At 37.2% G+C, this 22,115-nt stretch overlaps 1 protein-coding gene across 20 annotated transcripts in view; it reads left to right on the forward strand.

Annotated features, from left to right (window-relative positions):
- SLMAP (sarcolemma associated protein) overlaps positions 1 to 22,115 on the forward strand; it is a 146,833-nt gene that overhangs the window by 70,545 nt on the left and 54,173 nt on the right. For 8 of the 20 annotated variants that reach the window (XM_024746290.1, XM_024746288.1, XM_024746295.1 and 5 more), the window contains 10 exons: positions 5,754 to 5,826; positions 10,083 to 10,119; positions 11,790 to 11,852; positions 16,172 to 16,267; positions 16,527 to 16,598; positions 17,945 to 18,085; positions 19,375 to 19,512; positions 21,073 to 21,241; positions 21,328 to 21,378; positions 21,863 to 21,913. In XM_024746290.1, the coding sequence (XP_024602058.1) occupies positions 5,754 to 5,826; positions 10,083 to 10,119; positions 11,790 to 11,852; positions 16,172 to 16,267; positions 16,527 to 16,598; positions 17,945 to 18,085; positions 19,375 to 19,512; positions 21,073 to 21,241; positions 21,328 to 21,378; positions 21,863 to 21,913 (891 nt within the window). The remainder of the gene's footprint in view (positions 1 to 5,753; positions 5,827 to 10,082; positions 10,120 to 11,789; positions 11,853 to 16,171; positions 16,268 to 16,526; positions 16,599 to 17,944; positions 18,086 to 19,374; positions 19,513 to 21,072; positions 21,242 to 21,327; positions 21,379 to 21,862; positions 21,914 to 22,115) is intronic. The other 12 variants (XM_024746298.1, XM_024746303.1, XM_024746299.1 and 9 more) reach the window with 3 other exon arrangements.

Below are 22,115 nucleotides of genomic sequence, written 5' to 3' on the forward strand. Positions count from 1 at the left end.
GCCACTCTCTCTGCCTTTCCATTTATAGCTTTTGAAATCCTATTCTTTTTTTTTCTTTACCCTCTTCATAAATGCCCCTGCCCTTGTCCATTTCAAATTCCCACAGTGCTTTATAGCATTTTTCCCCCTTTGTTGTTACGTTAGATATTTCTAGTTCTGTCTACAAACTGAATTGAAATCTCAAGGACAAGGACCTGGTTGTAGTCCTCTTGGTTTTTCCTGTCATTCCCAGCATGCTCCTTTGTAGCCAGCATGTTTTCAGTGAATATTGAGCCAACAGGTAAAGCCAAAGAACCAACCAAGTCAAAAGATAAACCAACAAGCAATATCACTCCGAGAGAAATGAAGTAGCAAATTAATCCACATACCTAGAGAAAGGATTCCTCCCATCAAATAAATAGGTCGAAAGAGGACTTCTCTGGGAAATAGCTGACTCTGAATCTAGGGCAGGAAATGTATAAATTGAATTCATAAGATTTTTGTTATATCAGGAAGCAATGGAGTTCTCTTAGACTGCTGAGTTTCTGTTAGAAGGACTCAGGAATTAACGTGGAATTTTGGCTGATTAAAGATTAGACAATTTGAGTATCAAGCAATAATAAGAGCAGTGGATTGAAATATGTCAAATATGTTCAAATCCATAAAGTTACAATGAAACTAAAAAAGAAAAAAAGATTTGATCACCTCTGGAAGAACTTAGGAAACCCATTTCTCATTCTGAAAACAGAAGAATAAAGCATTTGTGTTACCTTTCCTGTAGGAATTATACCTGAGATAAACAAGTAGTTGAAGAAAATGTTTCTTTTAATCACTGAACTCCAGCTCACAAATGAAGACAGGATGATAGAATATCAATTCAAAAAAAGTTTTTCTAAGACAGTCTCTTCAGCAAGTGGTATTGGGAAAGCTGGACAGCCACATGTAAATAATGAAGTTAGAACACGCCCTCACACCATACACAGAAATAAACTCAAAATGGCTTGAAGACTTAAATATAAGACGTGACACCGTAAAACTCCTGGAAGAGAACATAGGCAAAACATTCTCTGACATAAATCGTGCCATCGTTTTCTTAGGTCAGTCTCCTAAGGCAATAGCAAAAGCAAAAATAAACAAATGGGACCTAATCAAACTTATAAGCTTTTGCACAGCAAAGGAAACCATAAAGAAAATGAAGAGACCGCCTACAGACTGGGAGAAAATATTTACAAACGATGCCACCGACAAGGGCTTAATTTCCAAAATATACAAACAGTTCATACAACTCAACAAAAAAACAACCCAATCAAAAAATGGGTAGAAGACCTAAATACACATTTCTTCAAAGAAGACATACAGATGGCCAAGGGGCACATGAAAAGCTGCTCAGCATTGCAAATTATTAGAGAAATGCAAATCAAAACCAACAGTGAGGTACCACCTCACACTGGTCAGAATGGCCATCATTAAAAAGCCTACATGTAACAAATGCTGGAGAGGGTATGGAGAAAAGGGAACCCTCCTACACTGTTGTTGGGAATACAAATTGGTGCAGCTACTATGGAAAAACAGTATGGAGGTTCCTTAAAAAAAGAGTTGCCATATGGATCTAGCAATCCCACTCCTGGGCATGTATCTGGAGAAAACTCCAGAAAACCCATAATTTGAAAAGATACGTGCACCCCAGTGTTTATCATAGCACTGTTTACAGTAACCCATGTACCGTAAACAGAAGCAACGTAAATGTCCATCGATAGATGAATGGATAAAGAAGATGTAGTATATATACACAATGGAATACTACTCAGTCATAAAAAAGAATGAAATCATGCCATTTGCAGTAACATGGATGGACTAGAGATTATCATACTAAGTGAAGTTAGTCAGATAGAGAAAGACAAATATCATATGATATCACTTGTATGTGGGAATCTAAAATATGACACAAATGAATTTATTTACAAAACAGAAACAGACTTACAGACATAGAAAAAAGACTTATGGTTACCAAAGGGGAAAGGGGGTGGGGAGGGATAAATTAGGAGTTTGGGATTAGCAGATACAGACTACTATATATAAAATGGACAACAAAGTCCTACTGTATAGCACAGGGAACTATATTCAATATCCTAAAATAAATTATAATGGAAAAGAATATGAAAAAGAATATGTACGTATATGTATAACTGAATCACTTTGCTGTATACCAGAAACTAACAAAACATTGTAAATCGACTATACTTCAAGTTAAAAAAATTTTTTTCTTAATTTGAAGAGTACTTGTCTATCCAGCTAACTTGCCCTGTCTCTTTTCTAACCTTAAAAAAAAAAAACAGTCTTAGAATCAGAAGCTTTATGTAGCAAAAAATACCAGAATGAAGGTTTGGTAACTTTCGTTTTCGATTGCAGTCAAAAGGCAACTAGAGGGACTTCCCTGGTGGCAAAGTGGTTAAGAATCCACCTGCCAATGCAGTAGACAAGCATTCGAGCCCCAGTCTGGGAAGATCCCACATGCCTCGGAGCACCTAACCCCGTGCACCGCAACTACTGAGCCTGCGCTCTAGAGCCCGCGAGCCACAACTTCTGAAGCCCATGCGCCTAGAGCCTGTGCTCCGCAACAAAAGAAGCCACCGCAATGAGAAGCCCGCGCACTGCAACAAAGAGTAGCCCCCACTCTCCGCAGCTAGAAAAAGACAGAGCACAGCAATGGAGACACAAAGCAGCCAAAAATAAATAAATTAATTATTTTTTAAAAAGGCAATCATATGAATAATTTCCCATCCTGGAAATGTTAAAATCTCTCATTTGGGTCTTGTTTTTTTTTTTAATGTTTCTGGAGTTTTACTTCCCGTTACTGCCGGTCATCTCAAGAGACCCTTCAACCTACTCAAGTAGATTGTAGTATTGACCTTCCTACTCAATGCAGGGAAAGAGACAGAACCAGACTCCAACATACTAGTAGTTTCAGTCTCCCAGTCCAGGATCTTAAACAGTTTTTAAACTTATCACAGTGAACCTTGGTTCTTTAAGTGGTGTATGTTAAAGAGGTAATAGAAAAGGCTGACTGTATATCATAAAGTAAATATATTAACTCAAAAGCAAAATAAATAATCTGTATAAGATAATAGAGAAAGAACTCATTTAAATGGCAGTCAGCTTGTATAGTCTTAATTCTGATTTTTAATAAAGTGCCATAAATACAGCAGGTAATTGCAGATTTTTCTCTGCAGATACCTTGTTTTCCCTCAACACATGTTTTTCATGTTTTAACGTTTCTGAAATTTGCATTTAGCTTACAATACATGTGTACACTTAACGTGGCAGTGTCCCTACAGCCTCCTTACCCCACCCAAAAAACTTTAAAATTGTGTTTTACAATTAATTTTGTTTTTGAATCTTGGCAGTATGACAGTAATAATGTTTCTGGATGAATTTCGAGAGCAAAGTTTGTTTTAAAAGTGCATCAGAAATGCTTTAGGGGCTTCCCTGGTGGCACAGTGGTTGGGAGTCCGCCTGCCGATGCGGGGGACACGGGTTCGTGCCCTGGTCCGGAAGGATCCCATGTGCCGCGGAGCAGCTGGGCCCGTGAGCCATGGCTGCTGAGCCTGTGTGTCTGGAGCCTGTGCTCCGCAACGGGAGAGGCCACAGCAGTGAGAGGCCCGTGTACCGCAAAAAAAAAAAAAAAAAAATGCTTTAGAGCAGTATTTTCCAAAGTAGTTTCTTCATAATACCATGTATACCGTGTATGTTATACCATAGTGCCAGTTCCAGTGTTCCTAAAAAGGGGAGCGGGGATTCTCAATGGTCAAATAAGTTTGGAAAACACATATAACCTTTAGAGTTTCATTATGGACAAAAAGCCCATTAAGCTCTCGAGAAAGCCTGTGGTTTAAATAAATAAATAACTCTTTAAATGTCTTTTAACCAAGTATTTTCCAAACTTTTCTGACCCCAAAATCCTTTTTTGTTAATACCTGCTAGCACTCCATTTTAGGAAATGCTGCTAGGTAGAGTCATTAATAAAAGTATTAGAATGAAACATTTTTGTCAGGTTGCTTTAAATACTTGCCTTTTGCGAATTGAAAAGATTACTAACATTTCTATGCATCTGTTTACCTAGTTGTCACAAGAACCTTTCCAAAGGCAGGCATGACTAGACTAGATTATCAGCTTAGTCAGACATGATCTTTAACTGCTTTCAATAGTACAGCAACCTCGAACTGCCCAGGTAGTATTAGCCCTTGGTTCATCTCACAATGGTACATTGCACCACCAGGGAAGTCCCCAAAACCATCAACTTTTAAACTATGAAAATAATTTTTTTCTGTAAAAGAAAGAGAAGCTCTGTACAAGTACTGCTTTTGAGAGGTTTTGTCTCTTGAAATCTTCAGAAGAAGGAGGAAGTAAGAAGCAATGGTAAGAAGCTGTCTTTAGGACTTCCCTGGTGGCGCAGTAGTTAAGAATCTGCCTCCCAATGCAGGGGACATGGGTTCGAGCCCTGGTCTGGGGAGATCCCACATACCGCGGAGCAACTAAGCCCATGCGCCACAACTACTGAGCCTGCGCTCTAGAGCCCGCAAGCCACAGCTACTGAGCCTGTATGTTGCAACTACTGAAGCCCGTGAGCCTAGAGCCCGTGCTCTGCAATAAGAGAAGCCACCACAGTGAGAAGCCCACGCACCGCAACAAAGAGTAGCCCCTGCTCGCCTCAACCAGAGAAAGCCCGTGTGTGGCAATGAAGACCCAACGCAGCCAAAAGTAAATAAATAAATGAAAAGCCTTTAAAAAAAAAAGAAGAAGCAGCTATCTACAAAGTGACTGATATAATGTTATATAAAGATGCTTGGAGGTGGAGGAGGAAACAACCACCGAAAAAACAAAACCATGATTTTATTTTATTTATTTATTTTTTTTGTGGTACGCGGGCCTCTCAAGCTGGGAACTTCAGACTTAAGTTCTAGCCAACAGCTCTGATACTTAATAGCAGAGAGTTGTAGAAGCAATTTCACTAGTCTGAGGTCTTGGTTTTCTTGCTCATAAAATGGGGTATTGAATGGCATATTCCAAGCTGTTATTATACAGAACTTTAGAGTTTTGTGAGGTATGGATAGGAGTTATAGGTTGGGGACAGGAGATTGAGGACTAAGGGCTAAATTTTAAACTGGGTACTAGTTGTGCTTAGGGTTTTGTTTTGTTTTGTTTTTTGTTTTTTTTGCGGTACGCGGGCCTCTCACTGCTGTGGCCTCTCCCGTTGCGGAGCACAGCCTCCGGACGCGCAGGCTCAGCGGCCATGGCTCACGGGCCTAGCCGCCCCGCGGCATGTGGGATCCTCCCGGAGCAGGGCACGAACCCATGTGCCCTGCATCGGCAGGGGACTCTCAACGACTGCGCCACCAGGGAAGCCCCACTAGTTGTGCTTAGGTTTTGATGCTAGCATATAGAGGAGAAAGTGCATCTCCCCCTCACCCCTACCCCGACCCTCAATTGTATTTCCATATATTCCAATGACCTTTGGTTTGTTGTTGCTATAGCATTGGACGTTAGGATACTTTTCAAAGCAATTTTATCTGTGATTCTGCCTTGCAGTTGTGATTCATTATAGATAAGAATGCATTTCTCCAGGGGAATGAATATTGTTGTTAAACCACCAAAATTATTTTCGTTTCTGGAAGTTATTATATTTAAGAATAAAATATATGTTTAGACATGAGAGGTATGAAGGTATATATTTTTATACAATTATTTTATCCATCTTATTTGTTTGTTTTAACCAGTTACCCATGGGTGTATTGTTTCCACAATAAAACTTTTTCTACCAGATGGTATGGAAGCCCGGCTCCGCTCAGAGTGAGTATAATATAGAGCTATGAACTTTTTGTATTAATTACATTGGTTAATAATATTCTAGATGATAGTATACTGTTTATACTTCAGGATTATTCTAATAATGTTAGAAAATTGATGTAGTACTTTTGGAATATAATGTACTACAGTATAATTGCTTTTCACATTAGTTACAAATGTAGTAAATAATAATGTGTAAGGAGGCACAGTTATTTTGTTTCCAAAATTAACTTTATAACTTATATTTGCTGGAAAATTAGTTTTTTAGAATATTTGGAGTATGTAAGTTATTGATGAGTGATAATTGTATTCATTTTGATCTGCATTTCGTATACGACTTCTTAAACTATGGTTGCCTCTGAAGCTAATACCAGTGTCATAATCTTAAAGGACTTTAAGGATGTTGACACAGTTAGTAGTCTATATTGGTGGGAGTTTTTGGAGGGATTTTCCAATTCTGTAGTTTTTTCTTTTTTTAAATGAAGCAGTGGAAAGGTCACTTAGACGAGGACAAACTTGAGAGGGAAAAGTTGCTCATAAAATGCAAATGTTAAAATGTAAGCATAAATACATTTTGATCTTGTACTTTTCACAGATTATTATTATGAAGTGTTAGAGGGAGCTAAACAGTCTTTAAACTTAAGCATTTTTTATTTTGAATAAATAAATATGAATATTGGATATGGTAGAGGCTTGTTTCTACACCCAGCATAATATTTTCTGTCCTACAAAAGCAGAAACAAATATCTGAGGGTGGGAGGTTGAGAGCAGCAGTAAGTTGAAGGTGAAGTAGAATAGTGAGTAGGAAAGAGAGAGGGAAAAAGGAAGCAGAGAGAGATCCTCTTATTACTATGATAGTGCTTTCATTAGAATTATTGTATATTATGCTTCAGTTGGAGGCTACCAATTTGTTTTTTTTTAAACCTTTCAGGATATCTGAATAAAACAGAAAATTTAAAACATTTTGTGTTTTGGGGGTTTTTTTTGCGGTACGCGGGCCTCTCACTGTTGTGGCCTCTCCTGTTGCGGAGCACAGGCTCCGGACACGCAGGCTCAGCGGCCATGGCTCACGGGCCCAGCCGCTCCGCGATATGTGGGATCTTCCCGGACCGGGGCACGAACCCGTGTCCCCTGCATTGGCAGGCGGACTCTCAACCACTGCGCCACCAGGGAAGCCCTTAAACATTTTAAATTTAAAACGTTAATCTGTTCCCTGTTCTAAATTATAGTTTAATTATTAAAAATATAGTTAACTTTGGGAACATTAATGTGACTTAGCTTTTAATATGAGTTAGTCAAGAGTTAAGGTTTTAAAAATAAGAGTAACTATTAATCAACTAATAACAAATGGCTTCTTAAAGACCTGGATGTTTGTATTTGATAATGAGATTTTTCTTTCATGGATTCAAAAGCTTTGAGCAGCTGCATAAAGGGTCATGTCTGTTCTCAGCTTCCATTCGATAGGGCATATGAATTTTTTCAAAGTCTACATCAGTGAATTGTGTTCCTATCCCTCTTGTTCCTCCAGTGCTTTTCATCTTTGCCCCTTTTTCCTTCTCTTTGTTTGGTTTTTCTTATGTGGTTAAATGTTAGCATCATTTAAAATTTCGCTGCCAGTTTCATTGTGTGTAATCTGGTTGACTTTCTGGAGAAGATGAATTTTGAACAGGCAATCCTCGAGCTGGAGGAAGATCAGAACGGTCTTTAGAGGTAGATAGTCTGGTTCAAAGCCCAGCTCCACCTGTTCTCTGACTTGATCAGGCCTCCCTTTTCTCATTTGTAAAATGAAGTTAATAATAGTACCTATTGAGCAGGAATTTTATGAGGAGGATTCAGCAAGACTGTACACTTAAAGAGTTTAGTGTAGTACCTGGTGCATAATGAGGACACGATGAATACTGTTTCTCTTATTGTAATCTAATATTTTCTAGCAATCAAGATGCTATTAAGTATGCCAGAATACCATTTAATATTTTTAAGGTCTTCAGTAGGTATACCGTTCTCAAAAAGCTGATTCTTTTTTCTTCCGTGATTTTTATTTTTATTGCACAAATAATTTTCAAATAATAAGAAACATAGAAAAATTGCCTATAATCCCACCACCCTAACACTAAATAAGTTTTCCTTCTACAGTTCCTTGTTGCGTATGAACTTTTTTCCGTAACTCAAACAAAATACACCTGTATCCACAATAGTTTCTGTAAAGTACAAATATATATCAATTATGGAATGTTTTGCTAGATTTTTAGCCTTTTGTTTATCAACCAGATTTTCATGAGAATGGAAAATTTTGTACTTGGGTCACTGAGAAAACTCGTTTAAAAAAAAAACAAAAACAAAACCTCCTGGGACTTCCCTGGTGGTCCAGTGGTTAAGATTCCATGCTCCCAGTGCAGGGGGCCCAGGTTCAATCCCTGGTCAGGGAACTAAGATCCCATATATTGCAGCTAAGCCCACGTGCCGCAACTAGAGAAGCTCGTGCGCCACAACAAAGAGCCCAGGCACTGTGATGAAGACCCAGCACAGCCAAAATAAAAAACAAAAAGCTTCCATTAATACCATTTGCTTCTATTTAGACTTTCTCAAGTTCATTTCCCTGTATGTGCATATCTACAGAGAAAAGGTATATACCCAAAATGGCTATATCTGGGTGCTGGCATTGGGTAGTTTTTATTTATTTCCTCATGCTTTACTTCACACATTTTCCTTAGTCAATATGTATTACTTGTATAAAATCAAGAAAAAGAAACTTATGTTTAAAACGTCTATTCCATTTTTATGAGGCAGAGGAAAAAACACTAAAGCTGTATGTAATTTTTTAAACCTTCATTAGGCACCAGATTTGTTAGGGCCTTGTATAGGTTCTGGGGATGCAGAGGTGAATTGTTCAAAGTGCTGAGAACACAGATGTGAAATCAAAGGAGTAGAGCAGGAGATTATATGGTCTCAGTGGGAGTCTCTACAGGATATCATGGGAGCTCAGAAGGGAAGTGAGGGCTAATACTTAATATTCCATTTTATTCACCATCTTAGTGTATTTGTGACTAATTAAATTGAAATATTCTTAGGATGTTTGCAGTTACTACAAATGGAACCAGAATTGTCATCCCTATTTTTAGTCCTGCAAGATCAGTTTGTCAGCAACTTACACGTGATTAACCTGTTGAATCTAGGAACTTTACCTAATCAACCATCATGCAGACCATTACCAGATTGACCTTTAGGATATGGAGTGAGGAACAACTGGTGGGGGCCATGGGTGGCAGTCTTGCTCTGTGCTCCGTCTACTCACCCTACCAACCCACATTACAGTATCTTACAGTGCTTGTTAAGACAGGAACCCTGGCTTCCTTAGCGGCTCTGTTCTCATGGGAGCGGTAGTAGTGATCAAGTGCTACTATGTCTAGGTACTTTTTTAAGCTTTTTACTTCTATTCACACATTTAAGACTCACAGTAACCCTATGTGGTTAGTTTTATGATTAGCCCCATTTTATGGATGAGGAAACTGAGACCTATAGTGGTTAGATAACTTGCCCAAGATTATATACCTGGTAAGTAGAGCCAAAATTTGGACCCAGTCAGTATAGCTTCTGAGCCTGCATGCTTAACTGCTACACTGTACTGCCTCTTATGTACTTTATAAGGCCCCAAAGGCAATTAATACCAATTAATACTGTGTTACTGTTTAGTTTTAAAGTGATATACTGAGTTAGATTCATAACTACATGTAAGCTTTCAGTGTGTGAGGTAGCTGGGTAGAGAAGAGTAGTACTAATGTTTTGGTTAGCTGAAGTTGTTCTCCACTAGAATGTATTTTCAAATTATAGCTTTCTTTACAGTAGAACTTTGCTTTTTAAGGCTTTCTGTATAGAAGTATTTAATTTTAAGAGAACTTAATTTACACATTCTAAAATTTTAAATGGATAATTTAAGGAGTGCTTCCTTTCTGTTTAGAAGTTCTTATAACCAAGGAATTCACCATAGCCCTCATTAATAGTAGATCTGGCAAGGGCATTTAATACGTTTTGGATTTTGAATTTGTGTTTAGAAATACATTAATGTGTAAAAGGTTTGTGTATTTATTACCTTGTTTTCTAACAATTCTATATGTTTATGAAGGATTAAAAATAATTCACATTCTTTTAATTATATGAAAACAAGTGTGTCAACTTTGGGGTTTAAGATATTCTTGTACTGTCACACTCTATTTCCTCTATTGTCAGGAAGTTAGATAAAAATTCTAAATTTTACTTTTCAGTGTCATCCATGCTCCATTACCAAGTCCTGTTGACAAAGTAAGTTGCTAATGATTATTTTTTCCAAACTGGTTCAGCTATATTGCTTTTGAAAATGTTTCTGTTTGTTCATTTTTAATATGCTTTACCGAGAAACTTATTTCTCTTTTGTAACAAAAATACAAGAATGCATATAGCTGTATAGTTATTCTAGCCTGATCTTCAAAAACTGGAGAATTTAGGATGGATGTTTCTTAGGACAAAGCCTTTGTTATCTCAGGTCAGTGGCTGACTCTAGACTAGAAGCATTTGTTTTGTGCCTAGCCAAAGGTAAGAAGTGTTAGTTACTACTTTTTATTCTATAATGCATTTCTGTCTAGAAATATTTATTAAAGCTTTGCACCCAGATAATTTACTCAAAATATACCTACACATGGAAATAACACAGAAATATGAGCTTACAGAAATTTCTCTTTAATTGTTCTTGAAGATCAGTTTTAACTTGATTTGGACAGAAACTTTGCAGTAATTACTTGTTAGAAAATATTTTTCTTTTGTTCAGAAATAATGGTGTATTAAACTGTAGATATTATTGCTAAGTAGCAAAAAAACAAAAGATCTCTTGTATCTTTTGGCATTAAAGTGTATGTTGAGTTTTCTCAGTAAAGTAACTAAACTATTGGGAAAAACATTTTACTTTTTTTTCCTTCCATTTGGATAAAGAATGAAAGCCTACCTGAAACTGAAGTTCTCTGTTAGATTCCTTTTTTAGAAGTAAAAGTGGTTAAACATCAACTTCAGCAATACCAAGAGTCATTTCAGAAGTAAATAATGGCCTTGCTGATTTAGGACTAACTTTTAAAAAAATAATGCCACCTCTCTGTCTTCTACTTAGCATATTAGTAAATATAGACTTTCTGAGCTTAATAAGGAACGATGCTGTTAACATTACTAATAAGTTAACATATAAGGCTTGGGTAGTGTTGAGAATATGGATAAATGAATGATAGAGCAACCTGTTAGTGCCTTTTTTTAAAAAAAATAATTCTGTGGTTCTATATTCCACACCCAGGAGAAACCCTTTATAGAAGTTATTTCTTCCAATACTCTTTGAGTTCTAAGCATTTTGGCTGTGACTTTAATGTTTAAACACTATTATTTCCCATCTTTTTCTTCTTAAAACCTACCTACAGTTTAAAGGAAAAAAAAAAAAAAAAGACCTTTTTTCATTGCCTCTGGCCATTGGACAAAGTATTGTATTTTGTGCCTTGCTTCTCCCCACATGCCCACATACAAATATCATTTTGAAGATGGCTACTTCTAAACAAATTGTGACTTGTTGAGATGTTGAAGAACTATTTGACAATGAATTTTAAAGGGGAAAAATGTAGATCTGTTGATTTAGCAGGTATTATTTCTGGGTAAAGAAAAGGCTGTATTGCCTTTGTGCCGTAAGTTTGTGATTTGGTTTATCAAGGAATGTTTTCATGGGTAGCACTTGTTGCACCATCCTGCTTGTAAATCCCAAACTGATCAGCATAATACAATACCATTTATAAATTCTAGACATGGAGCAGAAATATTTTGAAAACTAAAGAAAGTTGTTCATTTGAAAAATAATTTTTATTTTGCACATTTCAGTAAATAGGCATTGCAAGGACTTGATTTGGCTTTAATGTCTTCTGCAAATATTCTGTGTGACTGTCAATGGTGTATCATTTTGTTTCTAGGTTGCTGCTAACACTCCAAGTATGTACTCTCAGGAACTATTCCAGCTTTCTCAGTATCTTCAGGTAAAATATATCTTGAGAATTCTTAGTCTTTAAAAGCAGAACTTAGATTTGATTTCGCTAGTTCACAAATATAGGCTAAAGAAATACTGGCTGGATACAAGTACAAAAGAAATACCTTTTTAAAGTACAAAAAAAAATTTTAAATAGGTCTTATAAAAAAAGGATTTAAAAAATCCGATTGTTAAGTCTAGAGAAGATAAGGTTCTGTACAAGAGAAGTTTTTTTCTTCACATATGAAGAAGTTCCACAGTTGTTCTTTATCCAAAGGTGACTTTTAAATAAAATTAAATCCGGACAGATTTTGGTTGTTATTAATAAATATAATAGCAAATAATATGAACTGTTAAAATATTAACTATTAATAGCAAATAATTATGTAGTACTTACTATATGCCAGACTCTAGCAGACTTTAGCACTTTACCTATATTAATTCATTTAATCCTCACAAAATTCCTGTAAGGTACATATTTTATTCCCATTTTTATAGATGGAGTAACTGAGGGTCACGGAAGTTTAAATGGTTTGCACAATATCACACACCGAGTTCTGTGGTTGAGCTGGGATTTGAACCCAGACAAGTCAGACCTAGAGTCTCTCTCTTAACTACTGTTCTGTGCTGCTCAATCTGTAGAAAGATCTCTTGGTAGGGCAGATACTTAGAATGGGTTCCTGAAGAAGTTAATGCCATATTTAAAGAAAACAAGTGGTGGTTCTTTTTTTTTTTTTTTTTTTTTCTGAGTTTGGTAGATTTAGACCGGATTATGGTTCTTATTATTCTAGTGAGGGAGCATGATTAAGGAAAACCCTGAATCAGGAGTTTAGAGATTGAGGTTTTTATCTTGGCTCCTACTCAATGAGTTCTGTGACCTTGGGTGAGTCAGTTTACATATGTAGGTCTTCAGTTGCCTTTTGTTTAAAATGATAGGACCAAACCAGTGATCCTGTGTCCCTACATTCTTTTATAGGTCAATCACTAAGAGCAGTTCTACCTCAGTTAAGAATGTACACATCTGTGAAAATTATCAATGCATTAATCAGATCTTACCTTCCACTGGGCATAATGTAATGGTGGATTGAAAAGTGGTTTTACACACTTGCAGTTTAGTAATTTACGAATGTAGGTAGACTCTAGCCAGAATTCCCTGGATTTGATCTTTGGCTTTAACTTCTGACCTGTTGGGGAAGTTGTTTGTGCCTCATTTTCCTCATCTATGTTATGTGTATAATAATAGCACTTACCTCACAGAATTGTAAAGAATAAATGAATTAATGCAGGGAATTCCCTGGCAATCCAGTGGTTAGCACTCGGTGATTTCACTGCCGAGGGCCCGGGTTTGATCCCTGCTTGGGGAACTGAGATCCCACAAGCTGCAAGGGACTTCCCTGGTGGTCCAGTGGTTAAGTCTCCGAGCTCCCAATGCAGGAGGCCCAGGTTCGATCCCTGGTCAGGGAACTAGATCCCACATGCTGCAACGAAGATCCTGTGTGCCACAACTAAGACCCAGCGCAGTCAAATAAATAAATATTCAAAACAAAACAAACAATAAAAAGAATTAATACATGTAAAGCACTTAGAACAGTGGCTGGCACATAGAACGTATGCTGTAAATGTTAGTAGTTGTTTACCATTCAGTAGGAAGTCACATTAATTGACCTAGATCTCTCTTATTTTTTTAAAATTTATTTATTTATTTTTGGCCGCATTGAGTCTTCATTGCTGTGCGCAGGCTTTCTCTGGTTGCAGTGAACAGGGGCTGCTCTTCATTGTGGTGTGCGGGCTTCTCATTGCGGTGGCTTCTCTTGTTGTGCAGCACAGGCTCTAGGCGCACGGGCTTCAGTAGTTGTGGCATGCAGGCTCAGTAGTTGTGGCGTGTGGCCTCATTCGTTGTGGAACACGGGCTTAGTTGCTCCGTGGCATGTGGGATCTTCCCGGACCAGGGCTTGAACCCGTGTCCCCTGCATTGGCAGGTGGATTCTCAACCACTGCGCCACCAGGGAAGCCCAATCTCTCTTATTTTTAGAGGTAGAAGAAGACTTTGAGATTAATCTGTTCTAACCTTCACTTTTCATATGAGAAATATGGTAAAATGATTTCCAAGGGCTATATACTACAGTTACTAGTCAACATGGACTGTGAATCTAATGTTCTGACTCACTCCAGTACTCTTTCCAACTTTCTTGTCAGTTCTTTGAATATTCATAATGGCATAGTCTTTCACTGTTCTTTTTCTAATTCTTTGAGGGAAAATTATACTGGATTGTCTTTTCTGTATACATCTTTTTGAATTGCTGAAGTTCTAATATAAGTTGTAAATCTTTTGAATAAAAACTGAAATAGATGCATTTCATGCCTTAGAACTAAAAGCCCGTTCCTGGAAGTGTTAGATTTCTGTTAGGATGTGGTTCATGGAGTTATGAAACTCTAAATGGAATTGAGTAAAAAAGGAGAAATTACACCATCTAGTGGAAGTAGTGGTTGTTTGGTGGCTTTGTTTTTAAGTAAAACTTTTTGCAGCATTAGTGTAACTTCCTGGATATTAGGAATGTTTTAGAAGTTTAAAATAAACTTGGCACCTAGTCCCTTTTAAGTGTAAGCTGTGTTTTAATGTGTGTTCTGAGGCGGAATGACTTTTATTAGATTCCTTAATCTGTACTTTTAGAGTTATATTAAAAAGCAGTACCTCTGGGGCTTCCCTGGTGGCGCAGTGGTTAAGAATCCGCCTGCCAATGCAGGGGACACGGGTTCGAGCCCTGGTCCAGGAAGATCCCACATGCCATGGAGCAACTAAACCTGTGCACCACAACTACTGAGCCTGCGCTCTAGAGCCCACGAGCCACAACTACTGAAGCCCGCACGCCTAGAGCTTGTGCTCCGCAACAAGAGAAGCCACCGCAATGAGAAGCCCGCACACCGTAACGAAGAATGGCAAGCCCGTGCACAGCAACTAAGACCCAGTGCAGCCAAAAATAATAAATAAAATAAATAAATTTATTTAAAAAAAAAAAGCAGTACCTCTGACTCTAATTAGACCAAATTTTCCCTAATCATTATTTATCAAGGATGCGGAGAGCAACAAATGAATGCTTTAAACCTCAAATACTATGTTTGAAGTATATACTTCTCAGTTGAGGTGGCTCAGAGGTATTATGGTAGTAAATGTTCTTCTTGGGATAATGACAGAAATAGAAGAAAGTGAATTTAAAGATGTGCCAAAACCGCAACTGAATGCTGTGTGAGCATTTTCACCTTGACTTCCAGTGATGGAGACCCTCTTAACAGCTATCAAATGTTAACAAGTGACCTAGAAATAAGGCTTTGCTTGCCAGTGTCTTTCTCTGTAAAAATATTCCTTTGGAGCTGCCAAATAGTTATATAACTCCTTGACCCCTTAATTACATTGAACTAACACTTGGTGGACTCTTACTTATATTTGGCATATTCGACTATGGCTAAGTGTTTTACAGTCACAGAGAGAATTAGAACACCTGAAAATGGAGTAGACTGTGAGAATAAAGCTGTCTCTCTCTTTATATATATATATATATAAAAAACACTGTGTTTATATAACACTTTTAAAAGGAAAAATTAAAAGTTATTTCTTTTGTAGATGTCTACTGATGTAGCTAAGCCATTATGAAGTATCTTTGCTGCTAACCAGATTGTTTGGATTTAGTTTGGAATGAGTTTGTTCTCACCTCGCCCTCTCTCTCTCTCTCTCTCACTTTTAAATGTGTATATATAAAATGCAGGGTTAAAGCATTTGTCAGATTTTCTACTCTAGGTTTCTTTTTGTTTTTGTTTTTTTTGCGGTACGCAGGCCTCTCACGGTTGTGGCCTCTCACGGTTGTGGCCTCTCCCGTTGCGGAGCACAGCCTCCGGATGCGCAGGCTCAGCGGCCATGGCTCACGGGCCCAGCCGCTCCGCGGCATGTGGGATCTTCCCAGACCGGGGCACGAACCCGCATCCCCTGCATCGGCAGGCGGACTCTCAACCACTGTGCCACCAGGGAAGCCCTAGGTTTTTGGTTTTTTAGACTCTTGTTAATTACAAGTAAAAAAACAAAAACAGATGACCTGTTTTCTGTTATAGTGGAAGTTGCAACTAGAGCACCCCTAATAGCACTACTCACAGCTCAACAAATGAGGCTATAATGATGTGGCCTAAATATATTTTACAAAGTAGATTTATCAGATTTGAAAGTAAGATACACTGTGGGTTGTAATATGAGAATATTTTCAGAATGTGCTAAAAATTGATTACTCTTCAAAGGTATCATGCTGAGTTTATTAGAATTTCTTTTGTGATTTATAATATTAGGAGGCCTTACATCGGGAACAGATGTTGGAACAGAAGTTAGCCACGCTTCAGCGGCTACTAGCCATCACCCAGGAGGCTTCAGATACCAGTTGGCAGGTATTCCAGTTGCCTTTATATTCAAGAAGCATTTAAGCACAGTTTAATATCCCTTAGCTGTTGATTAAGCTAAAACTAAAATTTTGTGGCAAGCAAAGGCAAAGTTATTTCCTAATGAACAAATAATGAACATTTAGCATTTTTCAGTGGATGTTGGTCAGCGTTATGATTTTAGATCTTTTCTGGCAGTAGCAACCTTTTTGATATATTTTTTTTTATTACTCTGGGATTTTACTGATACTTAATTTTTCATCAACAGGCTTTAATAGATGAAGATAGACTCTTATCACGGTTAGAGGTTATGGGAAACCAATTACAGGCTTGCTCCAAAGTAAGTATTAATCTCAAGTACATAAAGAAGAATGCGTAGTTTTTTTATGTGGCTTCATGTCTTTGACTGTCATTTTGAATAAATGCAAAAACGTTTATACTTTTTCACCGTTCTTTTTAATCTTCTATCATTATGGGAAATTTCAAACATACAGGTAAATAGAAAGAACTGTATAGTGAATACCCATGTACAGCTCTCTCTTTGTTCCATCATAGTTGATATTTGTTGGAGAAACTGGGTCATTTGTTCTGTATAATTTCCCTCAATCTGGATTAATATTTAAACATTCTTCTAGCTCCTCCTTCCATACCATAAATTCGTAGTTTGACCTACAGATTTAGATCAACTCTGATGTAGGCTCAACTTTTTTTTCTTTCAACACTTCATAGATAATATTGTGTACTTTCACCAGGAAGCACCATAGTGTCTAGTTGTCTTTCTTTTTGAGATATTAGCAGTCTTTGATTATCCTTTCCTAGATCCATTCTTTTATTAAGGGTTACAAAAATCGTGATGTTGTAATTCTATCTTTCCTTCATTTACTAGCTGAGTTACTTCTATAAAGAGAAACTTCCCCGCATAAACCATTTTGTTATCCTGAGATACATTTTCTTTAGGCAAGGCAGGATAAATGATTTTCTCCCTTTATTTACTGGATTTCAAAATAATGGTTTGGTTCCTTTTCATCCACCAAAGAATGACCAATGAAGTATTTTTTTTTCCCCCAACTTAGATTTAAATATATTTCATGTGTATAAACCTATTTCATTTGTTTTCCTTATTGATTCCCAGTTATCCCACCTTTGGTCTATAGGAACTTCTTCAGGTTGGCACATGAGTTCTTTTGGTAGAACCCTGGTAGACTTTGATAGCTTCCTGCTGTCATATCAGACAAGATAGTCCATACTCATTTTTTACATTTCCTGCCTTAGACATGGAATCAGCTTTTTCCACAGGGTGCTGTTATTCCATTTGGTTTAGTTATTATTTTAAAATGCTTGACCCCTTTAGAGGTAAGAGATTATTTTTGCCCATAAATGTAAATGTTGTGGCTTTCAGAGAATATGGCAAGTAGAAGAGTTCATTCATTTTGTATACTTGAGAGAAATTTTCAGTTTATTTCGACCTTTTTTTTCTGTTGGAAGTGTGAATTAATATATTTGTGAAGGCATAATTTATTAATGCAGCTTTTAAATAACAGCTTCAATTAATACAGAGTGAACATAATTTGTGTTTGGAGGTACCTTAATATAGAACTCAAAGAGCATTGCAATGTGTTGTTTTTTTAAATGGAAAATACTTAAAAAAATAACTTGGCTATAATTATAAATATTTTTTAATCCTAGAATCAAACAGAAGATAGTTTACGGAAGGAACTTATAGCATTACAGGAGGATAAACACAACTATGAGACGACTGCCAAAGAGTCCCTGAGGCGGGTTCTTCAGGAGAAAATTGAAGTGGTTAGAAAACTTTCAGAAGTTGAGGTATTTAAATTTAACAAATACTAAATAGTACTATGACTTTAAAATTTTAGCCTAAAAGTGCTAGCATTTCAGGACATTTCAAACTTGGGTATTATTATATAGCTAGAAAAATTTTCCTGTCTATCTGGTGGGAAGGAGCAGTATGCTGTTTTCATTGTCAGGAATTCTCAACATAACCCTGTGAGTTCTGGTGCTTATGGTCTCTAGTCAGTGGTTGAGGAAGTAAAAGCCTAACCAGGGAATTTTACTATTTGCACTTTGGTTAGGATGCAGCCTCCACACAGTGGACCACGATATGTGCCAGGGAATTGATCTCATTTCACATAGTTTTGTTTTTCTTCCAGTTGAGGATAGTCAGTGTAAGGTAGAGAGCAACACCACTATTCTTACTTTACCCATCCTCCAGAGAGGAAAATTGTGCCTGTTTGGAGGTTCACAGGGGAAATTATCTCTGAGGTCCTTTCTAGGTCTTTTAGGAATAATCAAAATGTGATTCTCATTGCTTTAAAACAACATAGTTGATAATATGGGTTATTCTTTTGAACTACTGGAAAATTACCACAGAAGTTACGTGTTACTGGATTTAGTTAAAATGTCCATTGTAAACTAAATGGTAAACATATTTTAATATAAGGATAGTTTCTATAATGGCCCCATCCCAAAGTGACTGATTCACTGTCATGTCATTAATATGACATGCAAGGAAAGAAAATTGCTAATTGTCTTCTAATTTTATTAAATTGATTCTGTGCACATTATTAAACTTGCTTTCAAGAATTGATAGGCTTAAAATATTTTCAAGGCTAAAACTCATAACCAATGGCCTTTAAAAAGTGTAATTATGGGCTTCCCTGGTGGCGCAGTGGTTGAGTCCGCCTGCCAATGCAGGGGACACGGGTTCGTGCCCCGGTCCGGGAAGATCTCACATGCCACGGAGCGGCTGGGCCCGTGAGCCGTGGCCACTGAGCCTGCGCGTCCGGAGCCTGTGCTCCGCAACGGGAGAGGCCACAACCGTGAGACGCCCGCGTACCGCACAAAAAAGAAAAAAAAGTGTAATTATATAAAGTCCTTTTCTCCCTTCCCCTGTTTTTTGTTTTTCCAAATTCTTGGTATTTTCTGTTCTAGCATGTACCTAAAGTAAATTGAAATTCTTATGTTACTTAACTCAGCTTTATATAAAGTCCAGGGTAGATGCTGATTTAGAACAGCCCATAGAGTTACACTTTTTATAAATTGAATTTAGAATGTGCATTTATGCTAAATCAATTGCCTGTAAATTTGAATTACAGCGAAGTCTGAGTAATACTGAAGATGAATGTACCCACCTGAAAGAAATGAATGAACGGACTCAGGAAGAATTAAGAGAATTAGCCAATAAATATAATGGAGCAGTTAATGAGATCAAAGATTTATCTGATAAATTAAAGGTAGGTATTTCTCAACCTAGAAGTATGTAAATTAATCGTTCCTAATACACTGGATAGCTTAAGAGTTAGTTATTGCTGAATAGTTGTTGATGTAAAATTTGGTAATGGTTTAAATTCATAGTAAAAATCAGGTGCCATTTAGCCCAAACCCCCTTACCACAGATAACTGAAAGTTTGTAAAAGCTGACATATTTCCTTTGGATGGAAATAAATAGTACTTCATAATAGGCATTTTAAAATATGTAACAGGAAATAGATGAGAGTCAGCAAAACCCAAGATATTTAGACTTTTGAAAAACTGGAATCTGCTTATCTTTCGGGTGTCCCAAAATCAGGGCCCAGCTATGTTAGTGCTAGCACAAGCCCAGAGAGAAACTTGGAGTGATTCCTTCCAGGGAGGCCATTGGCTTCACTTCAGCTGCATCTCCTTGTAGCTATAGGACATTTAGGATGAGGACAGACCAGACCATAGGTAATGCCAGGTTGGTCCTGTAAAACAGGGGTCCCCAACCCGCAGACCGCAGACCACTAATGGTCTGCGGCCTGTTAGGAACCGGGCGACACAGCAGGAGATGAGCGGTGGGCGAGCGAGCGAGCGAAACTTCATCTGCCGCTCCCCATTGCACACATTACCACCTGAACCATCCCTACCCACCTCCATCTGTTGAAAAATGGTCTTCCACACAACTGGTCCCTGGTGCCAAAAAGGTTGGGGACTGGGACTTCCCTGGTGGCACAGTGGTTAAGAATCCGCCTTCCAATGCAGGGGACGCAGGTTCAATCCCTGGTCAGGGAACTAGATCCCACATGCATGCCACAACTAAGAGTTTGCATGCCACAACTAAGGAGCCCGTGGCCTCAACTAAGGAGCACGTGTGCTGCAACTAAGACCCGGTGCAACCAAAAATAAGTAAATTAATTAATAATAAAAATAAATAAATGTTTTAAAATGCTTTTTTTAAAAAAAAAGAGGTTGGGGACCACTGCTGTAAAATGTTAGAACTGAGTTTGTGAAGACGCATCTTTATATAATTCAAACCATGGATTGAGTGGCTAGAAGATACACATTTGTTAGAGAAGACCAGAGCATACCTCCCCTTTGTGCGATTGGTTAACCTATAATAGCTTTAAATATTGGACTTGTTAGAAAGAGGTCATCTTAAAAAGTTCTTGTAATCATCATTCATTTAGCTAAACGTAATTTTGTTTAAAATTTCAGAATAAGTTACATTTTAGAACTTACAAACTAATTGGAACAATAGTAATTTCATGGGAAACGGTTATTTCCCTCTTGAAAAATGTGTTTTTCATTTTGACCCCTATAATCTCTGTATGTATTGAGTTTGCTTGCTTGCTGCAAGTTTTTCTCTATTAGGTGATATGGAGGCATGACACAGTGCATATCACTTTTGACATCATTTTGACATTTACAGATATGTTCTGTAATATGGAATATTCTCCTTAGAAGTTTATGTGAATAAAAGCAGTCCTGCTTTAGACCTCTTAAATCAAGGTTCGATTTTATTAAAACAGCTGAATTTTCTTTCTCTTTTTCAACAGGTAGCAGAGGGAAAACAAGAGGAAATCCAACAGAAGGGACAAGCTGAGAAAAAAGAATTACAACATAAAATAGATGAAATGGAAGAAAAAGAACAGGAGCTCCAGGCAAAAATAGAAGCTTTGCAAGCTGATAATGACTTCACCAATGAAAGGCTAACAGCTTTACAAGGTAAGTTAAGCTAATCCAGAAATAGATTTGATTTGATTTTTTCTTTTTATCTGTGAAATATCTTTTTCTTGGACTTTTATTTACAGTACGGTTAGAACATCTTCAAGAGAAAACTCTTAAAGAATGCAGCAGCTTAGGTAGGTGTCACCAAATTTCTTATTTAAAGCTGAATTTTTATTATTAAATTTTTGATGTTTACTATCTCACATTGGGTACTTATTTCTTTAAGAAGGATGTTTCACGTATTAGGTGTAAAGTATCTACCTTCTTTCCGAAAATTTCCTTTAAAAATATGCTTGATTGCCACCAGTGGGCACCATCGTTTAGTCCTTGAGATGAATGAAATTTCTGCCTCTGAGACCGTCTGCTTAGAGATATTTAAATAAGAAAAACACATCAACAGCAGGATCCTTTTTCTTTTGAGGTTCACTGGCAGCTTACTAAGCAGTTGTAGGTTTTCTCTGAGATGATAGAAAATGGGAAGTTGAACCCTTCTTGTAAAAATAAAGTGTTCTGTCAGTCTTAATGTAAGTAAGGATACAAAATGCCATGGTTACACTTGAGACCAGTTTTAAATATTACTTTCTTTGATCAGGCAATGATACACTGTCTTAATCCTAGGGACACAAGTTGATGACTTCTTACCTAAAATAAATGGGAGCACAGAAAAAGGTAGTGTAAAAAACTTAAATATTTTTCTTTCATGATATCCTTTTACTATTTAAGCAGGATAGAGAAGTCAGGGTTTTTAGGTTTTAAGTGTTTGGAATGAAAAGCATGCTGCTCATTGACTATTAAATCCCATCTTGTAAAAATCAAGCTTCCCTTTATTTTGTAATTCTTAATTCTGTGATCTATGGTTAGATATCCCTTG

This window comes from Neophocaena asiaeorientalis, unplaced genomic scaffold (genome assembly GCF_003031525.2).
Source record: "Neophocaena asiaeorientalis asiaeorientalis breed wild unplaced genomic scaffold, Neophocaena_asiaeorientalis_V1.1 scaffold251, whole genome shotgun sequence".
Lineage (NCBI taxonomy): Eukaryota > Metazoa > Chordata > Mammalia > Artiodactyla > Phocoenidae > Neophocaena > Neophocaena asiaeorientalis.